General features: G+C 48.9%; 1 protein-coding gene across 1 annotated transcript in view; it reads left to right on the top strand.

Annotated features, from left to right (window-relative positions):
* Positions 1 to 13565, top strand: part of KCNQ2 (potassium voltage-gated channel subfamily Q member 2) — a 64920-nt gene that overhangs the window by 9957 nt on the left and 41398 nt on the right. Inside the window, exon 2 of the mRNA XM_071759930.1 lies at positions 12287 to 12377. Within this exon, the coding sequence (XP_071616031.1) occupies positions 12287 to 12377 (91 nt within the window). The remainder of the gene's footprint in view (positions 1 to 12286; positions 12378 to 13565) is intronic.

Consider the following 13565-nt stretch of genomic DNA (forward strand, 5'->3'; position numbering starts at 1 on the left):
TGGTGGTTGGGGGGAGCATCTCCAATCATGTCCCGTGGCACAGAGGCTCAGTCTGTGAATCAGTGGATTTCTCATCTAAGTGGGGGATAAATAACACCCTGCAGGTCTGAAACTTGGCTGTAAATTGTGATGGATTAACCTGCCTTAGCAGGGGAAAAAGAATTTGAGGTTAGGAGTCCAGGAAAAGGGAATCAAAGTGCCTGAATAAGAGAAGTGGAGAGGACTTGATGTCTGTCCCACTGTTTTTCCCAGGAGATGGGGATGTAGGCAGCTAAAAATAGGTGAGATCCCAACCTCAAGCTTCCATCTGTGCTTTGGAATTGTCAGATCTGGGAGAGCTGGTGGTAGGATAGGGATTGACTATCTGGGCCTGCCTGGCCTTGACCCTTCCCGAGGCAGCACCTCCTTTGAATGTGCCATTTCTGCTGCCCCTCTTTGCAAATGCTCTCTGTGTGGGAGCAGCTGGCTATAAAAAAACCCAGAAAAAGGAATAAAACCAATGGATTGCCCCTTTGAGGCCAGAGAGCTCATCTACCTTGTAGCCACATCCCTGGGGGATGAGAGTTGGGAAGAGCAGCCAGAGCCAAGCCTGCCCATGCTGTGGCATTCCCAGCTGCTGGAATGTGCATCCCACAGCTGAAACCAGGGCTGGTGGAGCAGCCCAGTGTGATGCCTGACTTATTTTCCACTTGCTGGAAGAGCAGTGGAAATGAAATGAAGATTAATTAAACTTTTTTTTGTTTTTTTTTGTCCCCTCCTGCTTCCTCTTTGCAGTTTCCAAGGAAAACTGAATTTAAAAAAAAAAAAAAAACACACCAAAAAAACAACAAACCACGAGATGTGCTGGAAAGGAAGCTAAACCCTGAGCATCCTTTCCTGAGTACAGAATGTGGGACTGCAGGGAATGGCAACGTGATCCCAGGACACATCCTGGGTGGCTGAGTTACACAACCAGGATGGATGGAGAGCTGCTCCTGCTTGGGCTCAGCAGCAGGGTGGTGATGCCCTGGCTCAAAATACACTACTGCCTATTACCCCCTTGTTGCTCTTGTCACTTTTGTCCCCAAAAAGCAGCAGTACAGAGCCCTCAGGAGGCTGAGAGCCAAGCAGGAGGTAGGAAGGAGCTCAGAGGAGCATGGAAAGGCCATTTGATACTTGTCACAGTGCCTGGTGACATAATTCCCAGACAGCCCCATCTTGGAGCTGGCTGACGAGTGGCTGGGGACATCTTGCTCCAGTGCCACCAAGTGAAGGTGACTCCTTCCCAGCTCGGGTGGGAGGAGGAGGAGGAGGAGGCTCTGATGGGAGGATTTGTGCTGCAGCCTCTGCTGCTGCCACCACCTGGGTTTAGAGCCAAAGTTGGAGACAGGGAGAGGGATTTCAGGATTGCCTGGGGATGGGGTAGAGGTGGGGGGAAGGATGAGGACCTTGGCTGGGGTGCTGGGTATGGCCTGGTGTGGGATTCTGTCACTTGAGATGCTGCTGCTGGCTCTGGTCCCCTGGTGAGCTGTGCAGTGGGTTTGTGCCAGGCTCTCTGCTCCTCTAGAAGGATTTATGGGTTGCTGGGGGTCTTGGGCTTAACCTCAGCTCTGCCCCTGGGTGCTGGGGGGAATCCTTGCCCCTCTTCTCCAGTATGGGACCTGAGATATGGAGGAATTTGGTGGCATGGGATGCCTGCAGGGTAACCCAGCATCCCTGCTCCCTGCACTGCAATCCCAGCCTCTCCCTTCTCCAGCAGGAATAACCATCTCCCAGGCAGGCAAGGAGACTTTGGCATGAATCCTTGTCCTACCAGGCCTTCCTGGGCTTTGAATTATTAAATATTGTCTCTGATCTCCATTATCAAGGTTGTTAGAGCACAGTTGCTTATCAGAATAGAAAATACTCTTTCACCATTGGCTTCACCTGCTTGTGGAATTTACAATAAATGAGGAGAACTTTATTTTTGTCCCTTTTCCTCCTTTTTTTTTTTTTCTTTATGAGAGGCTGATGTTAGGAGTAAACATGGAGCAGGGACATCTTTGCAAGAGGATGGCTGGTTTTCTATCCCAGTACCCCCATAGCTACTGCTCTGTCTCTCTAAAACATCTCCAGCAAGTTCATTAGCATGAAAAAGCTGGAGAGCATTTTTTGCCTCGATTTCCATGGTTCTGGATTACAGATTGTGCCCTGGGAGGGGTCCCCTTCCCACCTGGCCAAGGATCTGGGCAATGATTTTACCTTCTGCTCAGGAGGAGCAGATGTGGAGGAGGAGACCTGGGGCCAGCTGCTGAGCTCAGTGATGGCTTTATCATTATTTTTAGGAGCCTGAAGCCCCAGAAAGTCGTTTTTTGGGTTTTTTTTCTTTGCTTTTTTACCTGCTGCTTTGCAAAAGGCTGGATTTGAGCAGCAGTAACCCAGGCCATGGTCCTGCTGCTGGGTGTTCTCTTGCTCTAGGAGTGTCTTGCCCCATAGATGGATGCTCCAGAGCATCCCTGAATGGACCTGCTTGGTATGGCCCATGCAGGTGTGATCCCTTATATTTTTTCCTTGGGAATAAACCACAGGAACTCCCTGGGAATTGGAAGCAGGGTCCCAGTGCTGTCAGCCTGGCTCTGATTTCCCCTTCCCCAGCTCTCGAGTGACGCTGCGGCAGCTCTCCCAGCAGGATAGTGTGATCCCAGGGGACCCGGTGCCTGGGAAAAGGAGGGTAAAAGCAGGTTTTTGCAAGCCTTTGCCTGCCATTTTAAACAGGAAGGATGTTTCCCTGGCAACGAGATGGATGCTTCCCAGCAGAGCATATGGCTCCCATCGACTTTGATTTACCGGCGCCTTGGAACGGCAGCGAGATAATCCTGCCTCAGCCTTAAAGTCACCCTGCCCTCTGTCCCTGTCACCTGGGAGCTTTAAAAAGCCCTGGTTTCCATCTCTGGCCTTGCTCTTATCCCATCCCAGCCATGGAGCTGGTGTGGTCCCATGTCAAGGGTCTTGGGGAGCTTTGCAAAGAGAGAGTTGCACAAAGGACCCGAGCATCCCCCGGAGCTGCTGGGTGGGCAGCAAAACCTTCCCTGCTTCTCACCAGCTGAACAGCTCCTCCTCTGAGAACATAATATGCAGCTTGTTCTCCTGGTTTTCCTCCCTGCTTTTAATCAGTTTTAGATGTTTTCCACCTTTTCACCACGCAATCAGCTGCCTCCTGCAGCTTGCTATTTCTTGGTGTGTTTACTGGCGCAGGGAAAGCAGGAGAGGGAACAAAGCTCTCATTTGCTGAGCAGGGGAACTTGGAGGAGCTGCTTTCTCTGAGCTTTTGGCTTTTCCAGGCTTCCTGGCATGTGCTGGTCCCACCAAGATGGGCATCACTGCCCAGCACTGTGCTTCATAGAATCGGCTGGGTGGGAAGGGACCTCTGAGATCATCAAGTCCAACCCTTGTGGACTTTGGTGGATTTGGCTCAAATTAGCCCCCAGGTTCAAAGAGTAAGGGCAGGGAGGCAGCCAGATGGGTGATGGCATCAGCCTCATGGCTTTAGGGAGCCAGGATAGCAGGAGAGGTTCAATTCCTGCACCCAAGTGGGGTGCTCAGCCCTGATTGCCATGAGACCCCCAAGGTGCTCAGCCTGGAAGGCTTTAAATCAAGGTTAAATTTTAAGTGCAGTTGGCTTTATTTCTGCTGCTGGCAGGAGCAGCTCCTTCCTCTCCTCTCCAGGCAAGCTCTACCTTGGAAAGAGCTCTGGAGAGTCGGGGGGCTGAGCCCCCCTTCACCTCTTCTCCCCCCCACACCTGGCTGTTCACTTGCTGCCTGGGAGTGATGCTGGGGGAGAAGCAGGAGAGGACAGAAATGATTAATTGCCTCTTGGCTCTGGGGATTAATTAATCAGGAGGAAGGAGAGGCTTGGGCTCTGGCTGCCCTGCTGCTGTCTGTGAAGCTTGGGGGGGGTTCCAAGGAGGTTGGGCTCTGCTGCAAGCCCAGGAGACACCCAGGGGGGTGGTGGTAGAAAATCTCCCCAGGGCAAATCTGGCTGCAGCTCAGGGAAACTTCAGTGCTGGAGAGGGGAAATTGCTGGAAAAGGACCAGGGCTTCTAAGTGGCAGCTCCTGGAGGACCCAAAATAGTTGTTCTGGAGCTGAAGTTCCAAGGAGCTTGACTGGCAGCTGCTGTGATGCTCTCCCCTCCCTGCAGCAGAGCTGGCTGGTTCAGCAAGTTTTTAAGGCTGAAGAGCTCTGCTTTGTCACGCCTGAGCTCCCTGGGGAGCTGGGTTTGTTCTGCAGCCCCCCCAGGCCTGCCAGTCTGCACTCGTCCAGCAGAACCATTCCCATCCCTGCACTTTCAGGGATGTGAGCAGCACTGGGGCCATGTCCTGCCACTTTTGTCACCGAGGAGGAGGATGTTCTGCTGCTGTGAGGAAGGGATGCAGAGCTCCAAAGCTCCCTACTGGCCTTTTATTTCTTCTTGTTGGATGCAATTTTTTTTTTTTTTCTCTTTTTTTCCTGCATGCCAGATTCTGTCTCTCAAGCATCACAGGCAGAGCCAACCCTGTTCCTATGGCAGTGCAGCCCTTTTGGGGAGGAGGGGGGAAGGGTTTATTTCTGATTTGTACCAGTGTGAGTGAGGGGAAAGCTGCAGAGAGGGAATGATTGCAGCACTCCTGTTACCTGGGCATTTTTTTTTTTTTTTTTTTAACCCAGCCTGGGGTCACTGTTTTCAGGAGGCTAAAATCAAAAGGCTGTGGAGCAGCTCTCCTGCTTCTTGGCTCTGAGCTCCTTCCTGGTCTCTAGCTGGGACAAGAGAAATAAAATTAAAGAGATGGCAAAATTACTGACTCTGGCATATTATACAGGCAGTTTGCAAACACTGCTTTTTTTTTTTTTTTTTTTTTTTTTTTTTTTTTTTTTTTGTCCCCAGGACTTGGTTAATTAAACAAACTGAGAAATGAAATGAGCAGTGCTTTGGTAACATTGGCATTTTATGCTTCAGCATTTATCCTTTAGCCTCTGGCTCCAAGCAGCCCCATTCTTGTCTTCTCATTATCAATAGACCCAAAACCTTGGCTGTTCTTCTTTCCTCTGAGCTGGGAGGGAGCCTGGGAGCAGAGCTCTGGGCTGCTGCTTTTACAGAAGCATCAACCGTGGGCTTGAGGCAAATGAGATTTTTTTAAAAAGGCAGTTTTTAGGGTTTTTAGCCTGCCATGGGTCTGGGCTGGTTCATGTGGCTGCTGGGAGCCACTGAGTCTCTGTGTCAGCAGCTCCCTGGGGATGCTCTCAGCAAGGATGCTCGTTTTAAGGCATCAGAAATTCTTGGTGCTATAAAACCCCTGCAAAGTTGGTGAGAGGGAAGCTGAAGGCTCAGGGAGAGGCAGAGCTTGTCCTTCATGGGCAGGAAACTTCTGGCTCCAGCTGAATTGCTGCTTCTGGGACAGAGCTGTGCAAAAGCAGCTCTATTCCTGTCTCCTGAACCAGCCCTCTGCAGTTGGAGACAATCTCCCTATCTGCAATTAGACCAGAGCCTATTTTTGTATATCCCAGTCCCTCGAGGAATGTTTAGTTGAGATGCAGCATTACTCTTTACAGGGACAGCTTGCTTTTAACCCAGTTTTAGGGCTTGGTAAAGTCAAGTGGTTTGCCTGGGTCAGTCAGAGCAGCTTGACCTCAGCAAGAGGTTTCTTTCTTCCTCCAACCATGCAGGTAGCTTTTAAAATTAATTTACTTCCTTTTTCTCAAGCCTTTACCCTTTAAAAAACCAGCAATAACTTGATGTTCATATAGAGATAAAGGTGAGCTTAGGAAGATTGATATTCCTGTAGCCATGAGCAGTGATTTCTCAGGTAGGGAGGAAGATGAGGCTCTTTTGGGGGAATACCTTGTGGGATGGGACAAAGGCAGTGCTCAGATTTCCAGCTGAATAACACAGGGATTGCATGAGACAGCAACTTTCCCTCACGTTGCAATCAATGAATGTGCTCTGAGTAAATGCCTGCACAGAAGAATTATTGAAATGTCCAATATTTTATGCTCTTAAATCCCAATGTGCCATAATTGTACTGTGGTCTTCAGGGTTCTCTGCCATGAGCTGCTCCTGCAGCTGCAGGAATAGATATTTCTGCCCATTAAGTTGTTTTTTTGGTTGGTTTTTTTTTGTTTTTTTTTGTTTTTTTTTTAATTTAAAACCTCAGCCCAGCAGTGCTGAGTTGCAGCAGAATCTGACTTTTTGGGTGCATGGAGCTGACTGATATTTTTTGTTTTTTCTCCAGACCTTTGACTCTTCTGCAGCTGTGGGGGAACACAGGCAAATGTTTCCCAGGGATTCATGTTGGATGAGGACAAAAAAAGAACATTTGGGCTAGAATTTCTTTATTAACAAGGCTTTTATTCTGTGTTGAGTAATTTAAATTATTAGAGCCAGCCTGAAAAAAAAAACCCAAACCAAATAACCCAACTTATTCCTTAAATTTAGGCCTCTTTCCTGCTTTAAGTGTTCATCTCCAGTCCCTGCTGTTTCCTGCTGGGTTTTGTTCTTTGAGGCTTCAGTCCAGAAAAGCTCTTAAGCTGAGTCCTGCCTGGAAGTGTGGAGATGCTGGAATCCAGGCAGTTCCTGGGATCAGGGCAGGATTCTGGCTCTGGGCACTTGGGGCTGATGCTGCTGATTCTGCTCCCTCTGTTATAAGCAAGAAGGAAAAGCTGAAGGAGCTCTTGGAGTTGGACCTGATTTCAGAAGTGGATATCAGAGAAAATATATGAAATCAGAGAAAATATCCTGCTTTTAATTTTTTTTTTTTTTTTTAGCTGAGACTAGAGGGAATGGGGGGATAAAGGAGTTTTTTGGGGGTTTTTTTGTGACTTGGTTGTGCCACCTTGCTGTCACAGCAAGGGGAAGAGGTTTGCTGCATCCTTGCAGGGTATCCAGGGGAATGTCCTGGGGTTTTTTTTGGGGTGATGTTGATGCAACAGGGTTGAGTGGGGGGGGGAAACAAACCTCATTTTCCTTCCCATCCTGGTGTCACCCCTATCACACAGTTTCTTTCAGGTCTCCAAGACCTGCTTCTCTGTAGCCTGATTAATTCCCACCTCCCAGAGCTGGGCATGGCCCAACCTGAAGGGAATGAGACACCATCAGGAGCTATTTTGGGAAAGGAGAGCATTTGTTAAGGCACAGGACCGAAAGGCAGGACTCCCTGCTTCTATTTTCAGCTCTGTGTGTGACAGAAGTCGCCTTGGGAAATGACTTTGGCTGATGCTGAGGTTTGTGGAAACCCAGAGTGAGGCATTTCTGCTTATGTTTAGCTTTGGGAATGAATAACTGGGTTGCACATTGGAGCAGGACTCTGTGCATGAGTAAAGATGCTCCTGGCTAAGGTGCAATGGGAGTGATTTACTCCTGGAATGATCAGAGTTTTGCTTCTGATTCAGTGGAGCTGAATATTCAGAGGAATATTTATTCCTCTTGGATGAGGCTTTGAGTGTCCTTTGACAAGCTCTGGTTCTCTTGGGGCTGGATGTTTTGTCCTTGTTTTGTGGCCACTCCTGCATTTTCAGGGCTTTTGATTTACACTGGTGTTTTAGAGACTTGAAAACTTGTCTTTTCCAGAGGGGGACTGCTGGGATTATGGGTGGATTGTCCATCAGCACTTTGGTTTTATTTTATTTTATTTAATTATGATGCTTTGCTTACACCCCCAAAGTAAGTTTTAAACATTTAAAGTATTTTGAGTTGGTTTCCATCATGGAGCTCTCAAATGCCTGTGGGAAAATATCCCTGCCTTTCCAGCTTTGCTCTAATTAATTCATTAATTCCCTTCCCTAATTCCTGGGAAAACCAGTGGAGTGTGTGACAAGCTCAGTGGCTTGTTACGAGTTGGTGCCACCTCCTTGTGTTGGATCCATCCCATCCAGGAGCCCAGGTTTTAATTATTCCACTGGTGCTCCAGGAAAAGAAGCCCAAGGTTCTTGCATGTCAGAAAATGTTGTTTGAACCCAAGTCTTTCAGGAATAAATTGAAAAGTCTTTTTAAATTATTGTGTAAATAGCTGAGTAGATTCCAAGGGGGTTTCTTTTAGAAGGCAAATTGGATTATTAATTGAAAAGCTTATGATGGTTCTGTCATATACTTTAAGAAAAAAAAAAAAAAAAAAAAAAAAAAGGAAAAAAAGAATCTTTCCTGTTTCAAGTAATTTAAATTAATTTTTTTTTGGGGGGGGTAGAGTTCAGTCATTGCTTTTTCTATTGCTTACCTGCAGCATAGTGCAATATGCATCCAAAATATGCAGATTTTCTGCTGGGATTTATGACTTGTAATAAGGAGCTTGCACGGATGCTCCAAGTCAACATAACCTTTGGCTGTAAAGCCAGACTTTGGAGGACTTGGGGCTTTTATTTGCAGTCAGATTTGCACAGCTGAGTCCTGGCTGAGCCTAAAGGGAGCCCTGAGCAGCAGAAGGTGCTGGGTGCCTCTAGGAATGGGTGATGGGGGAGAAGATGCAGTCCCAGGAGGCTCCAGTTTTCTCTGTGGCATCAGGGAGCAGAATGGGGTCCAAAAGAACCCTCAGCATCCTGGTGCTGGCTGATGCAGGATCCTCAGCTCCTGTCTGCTCAGGAGGATCTTGTCTTCTCCAAAGCTCTAAGCAGAATTGGCATCTTTAATGGAAAAATCATTAGAGGGGACATAGTTAATGTTCCTTATTGCACATTAACATTAACCAGAGGCAAGCAGCAGATGTGATTTGCTGTGAATAGCTGTGGAGCTTTAAAAATTAGATTTATCCCAACCTTTCCACTATTTATTGGCCTGTTTCTCTTTCCCAAGTTATCCATTACTATCCAGAGCCCTTTCCTCTACTGTCTGGGTAGATTAGGTGGAATTAAAGCAGACTCCCAGTTCCCCTCTGCCCTTCCTGAGCTCCCATGGAGGGGACACACCCCCCATCTCTGCTGTGGACAAAGCTCCCATCTTTCTCCTCCCAGTCCCTCTCTGGTGGGGTTCTGCAGCTCCTTGAGAGCCTCCCAGGTGCCATACAAACCCCAAGCCCCTGAATTCAGTTTCCTGACAGGAAGGTTTCATTCTCAGACTCCTTTTACAGCCTCCCAGGAGGTTCATGGACCACAGGGTCGAGCAGGGATGCTGTGGAGCAGCACACAGCTGGTTTGGGATGCTTGTCCAGCTCATCCTGTGATGAACCAGTGCCTGCCCCCCATGCTGCCAGGGACCATTTCTTACCCAGTGCCTGAAGGTCCCTCATGGGGACTGAGAGGGGAGATTTTTTGGTCCACGTGGGGTTTGGCCAGGAAGCTCCCCCGTTTCCCCTTCCCTCTGCTGCTCAGCACTGCTGTAATTAATAAAATAAAAAAAATGCTGGCAGGATCTGCACTGGGGCTCCTGGGCAGTGAGAGCCTTGGGGAGCACAGAACCAAAATTACAGCAGCAGCAGTGAACTGGCCCCAGGGAGCTGAGGGGAAGGGTTGTGCTGCAGGGATGTGGTCAGGAAGGGCAGGAGCAGCACCCAGACCTGTCCTGGGGGGATGCCCAGGTATCCTCCTGCCCAAGCAGCACCCAGACCTGTCCTGGGGGGGATACCTGGGTATCCTCCTGCCTCAGCAGCACCCAGACCTGTCCTGGAGGGGATACCTGGGTATCCTCCTGCCTCAGCAGCACCCAGACCTGTCCTGGAGGGGATACCTGGGTATCCTCCTGCCCCAGCAGCACCCAGACCTGTCCTGGGGGGGATACCTGGGTATCCTCCTGCCCCAGCAGCACCCAGACCTGTCCTGGAGGGGATACCTGGGTATCCTCCTGTCTCAGTAGCACCCAGACCTGCCCTGGGGGGGATACCCAGGTATCCCCCTGCCTCAGTAGCACCCAGACCTGCCCTGGGTGGGATGCCCAGGTATCCCTCTGCCCAAGCAGCACCCAGACCTGTCCTGGGGGGGATGCCCAGGTATCCCCCTGCCCCAGCAGCACCCAGACCTGCCCTAGGGGTGATACCCAGGTATCCCCCTGCCCCAGCAGCACCCAGACCTGCCTTGGCTCTCCCTACATAAGCACTGCTTGCACAATCCACCCCTGGGATTCAAAGTGATAAAGTGATTTCTCTGCCCCACGAACAGATGTCGAGTGCCAAATCTGGCATACAGGAATCCTCTTGCTGGGGCTCCTTGGTGGAGTGTGTGGCTTCATTCTGGATCAGTCTGAAGTGGTACTCCTTTTTTTTTTCTTAATTTCTTTTTTTTTTTTTTATTTTATTCTTTTCATTCCTTCTTTAATTATTCATTTGTTTCTCCTTCCAACATAAGAGTCTGCAGAAAAATCTGCATCCCTCAAGCTATTTCCCCTCCAGCAGCACAGGGCTCTGCTCCTTCCCCTCCCAGCACCTGGCCCAGGCAATTTGGGTGATGCAGGGATGGATGGAGCCTGTTTGGCTGCAGGGCTGGTTGTGGTTGGCATTTTTATGGCAAAGCTTTGAAAAGACCATCTTGGAGAGGGGAAAATTTTAAGGGAGAGCCAGAGAAGACATTGAAGGACATCGTGTGTGGGATGGCAAGGGATGTTTTTATATTCTCTTGAAGCGATTTCAAGGCTCCAGATCCCAGGCTTAGTGTGAGGAGAGGAAATTTGCAGTGAGAAATCAGGCAGTTGTCCTTATCTGGTCTGTGCTGAATTCATCTGGCTGCTGCCAAAGCTCAGCCTTTGCTGAGATGGCTCTGCTGGTCCCTTACCCCCAGCACACAGGGATGCTTCAGCCTCTGGTTCAAAGAAATGCTGCAAATCCCCCCTATTTTTCCTGCTTACTGGGACATTAATGGCCATGGCAAAGCCCCAAGCACGACCCAGTGGAGGGAAAACTCCTTTTTTTTTTTTTTTTTTATAGAGCAGCAAGGAGCAGCCCCCCCCAAGCTGAGCCCAGCCTTATAAATATTCAAGCTGCAGTTTGTAGGAATGTGAGGCAAAGCCAGACAGATGAATTATTTAATGCTTTTACAGAATGCAGCTTTTAGTTTCTCCCTGCACTGCCCTACTTTATTGTATCAGTAAATCAATCTTGAGTAAATTAATTCCTCTCCTTTTGTTTGAGCAAGCAGCAGGCAGGGTTGGGGGGGGAAGGAAACCTGCAGCAGGACACTGGAGCTGCAGACTCAGGTGGGGAGCTGAGCTCCTTCCTTGCAATTTGTGCCTTTTTTCTTTGCATTCCTGTATCCAGCAGACCTGAAAAAAAAACCCAAAACCCTCAGGGCAAGCAGCTTTGGTGGGGACAGCGTGGGGATTGGTGTGACAGCCCCTAGAAGGAGGTGGCAGCAAGACTTGGGTGCCCCTTGGAAGGGGGTTTTGAGAAACCTTTCTCATTTTCATGATAAAAAAAAGAGGCTGAGAGGGTTGATATCAGAGCTGGGTCCCTCAAGCTCCTTTGTGTCCTTGTGGGGCTGGGATGCCAGCCCAGCTCCATCCTCCAGGACAAGTGGCCCTGGCTTCGTACCAAGGTCCTCACAGCACCAAGATCAGAGGATTCCAGACTGGTTTGGGTTGGAAGGGACCTTTAAGATCTGGTTCCAACCCCCTGCCATGGGCAGGGACACCTCCCACCAGCCCAGGTTGCTTCAAGCCCCATCCACTGCCAGGGGTGGGGCAGCCACAGCTTCTCTGGGCAACTTATTAAAAGACCCCAAACCTATTTAATGGGCAAACCTATTAAAGTCCCATCCTTGGACTGGATCCAACCCCTGCTCTGCCCCATGTCTGGCCCCAGAAAAGCATCCACCTCCTGGTGATGCTACAACAAAGCTGGGGAGTTTCCAGCTTTTCCAGGCAGTAGAGGGTTAATCTGGAGTACCTGCCTAAAAAAAGCACCAATAAATCCATCCCAAATGGATGGCCAAGGATGAGAAGTGCAGCCCCACTCCTGTGTCAGCTTTTGGGGAAGAAAATGCACGTGCAGAGCATCAGTGGGGTTTGCTCTGGGTTTGTGTTGATCTGGTTCACCTCATGTCCATAAATGAGTTTTTCCCTGCTCATTTCCATGCTTCTTGGGATGCTGTGGTTAAGAGCTGAGAGTTGCTTGGGGAGTTAATGTCAGGAGGGTTATCAGAGCTGCTGGGAGAGGAATTGGGTTGGCACTGGCCAAGCTGGGAACAGTCCAGTGGATCCTTTCACACCTGACCGCTCAGTTATTTAATTCAGAGCATTTATTGTCTGGTTTACTCAGTGGTCTAGCTTCAGAAATATGTCCAAAAATGCTCTCTGGATTAATTTGAGCTAATGTGAAGAACTCCTGCTCTAGAGACTGACATTCCCTCTCTCTCTCCATCCTTTCTTTTTCTGTTCTCTAGTTTTCTACTAGTTTTCTCCTGCCTGGTGCTGTCTGTCTTTTCAACCATTGATGAGTACCAGAACAGCTCAGAAGGGGCCCTTTACATCCTGGTAAGTGGGGGATTGCAAATGAAATAACCAGTGAGGCATTAAAAGTCAAAAACCACCCAAAAACCTGAGGGGTTGGGGGCTGTTTAACTGGGACAAGAGTTTGAACTCTTGCTTGGGAGGTGGAGACCGCTGAGACCTGCGGGTTAAAAATAGGGAAAGTGTAAAAAGGAGAAATCTGCATCAAGAGCAAACTAAAAATATTTAGAAGGACCTTTTCAAAATCCTTCTTCCCAAACTTTTTCTTTTCCCTCTTATTTTTATCTTCAATTCCACAGCAGAGCAGTGAGACTGAGCCCAGCTGCTGATGGCCCCCAGCTCCCAGCCTTCAAAACTGCACAGGGAGCACCCACAGAGCTTCCACCTCTCCCACCCTACAACATCCCTGCAAATTTTGATCTGACATCAATCTTGCAGAGTTTTGTTCCTTAAACAGCCCAGAATCCCTCACACTGACACTGTGTGCCCAGCAGGAGCAGGTAGAGATCCCCCCACACCAGCACAGTGCTGCCAGCTTTGGGCATCTCCTTTTTTTTTGTTGTCTTCTTCTGTCCTACATCAGCATCAAAAAGCAGCCTGGGCTTATGAGGGCTTTGTTAGGTTTGCCAGGTGGGAAAGCTGGGGGAAAAGTTGCTACTGGAGCCATTGGAGAGAAGGAAAAGGGAGTTTGGGTGGTGATGGAAGGAACCATGATGTGTGGTGTCTGTGTGGTTGCTTGGCAGCAAGGGATGGATGGAGCATCTCCACCAGGCAACCCAGAAAATGGGGATAAACAACCCAGTCTTATAGGGGAAAAGATGGGGACAAACAACCCAGTTGTCTAGGGGAAAAGATGGGGACAAACAACCCAGTTTTATAGGGGAAAAGATGGGGACAAACAACCCAGTTTTCTAGGGGAAAATGTGGGGACAAACAGCCCAGTTTTCTAGGGGAAAAGATGGGGACAAACAACCCAGTTGTTTAGGAGAAAAGATGGGGACAAACAACCCAGTTTTCTAGGGGAAAAGATGGGGACAAACAACCCAGTTTTCTAGGGGAAAAGATTGGGACAAACAACCCAGTTTTCTAGGGGAAAAGATGGGGACAAACAACCCAGTTTTCTAGGGGAAAAGATGGGGACAAACAACCCAGTTTTCTAGGGGAAAAGATGGGGACAAACAACCCAGTTTTCTAGGGGAAAAGATGGGGACA

This window comes from Heliangelus exortis, chromosome 16 (assembly GCF_036169615.1).
Source record: "Heliangelus exortis chromosome 16, bHelExo1.hap1, whole genome shotgun sequence".
Classification (NCBI taxonomy): Eukaryota; Metazoa; Chordata; class Aves; order Apodiformes; family Trochilidae; genus Heliangelus; species Heliangelus exortis.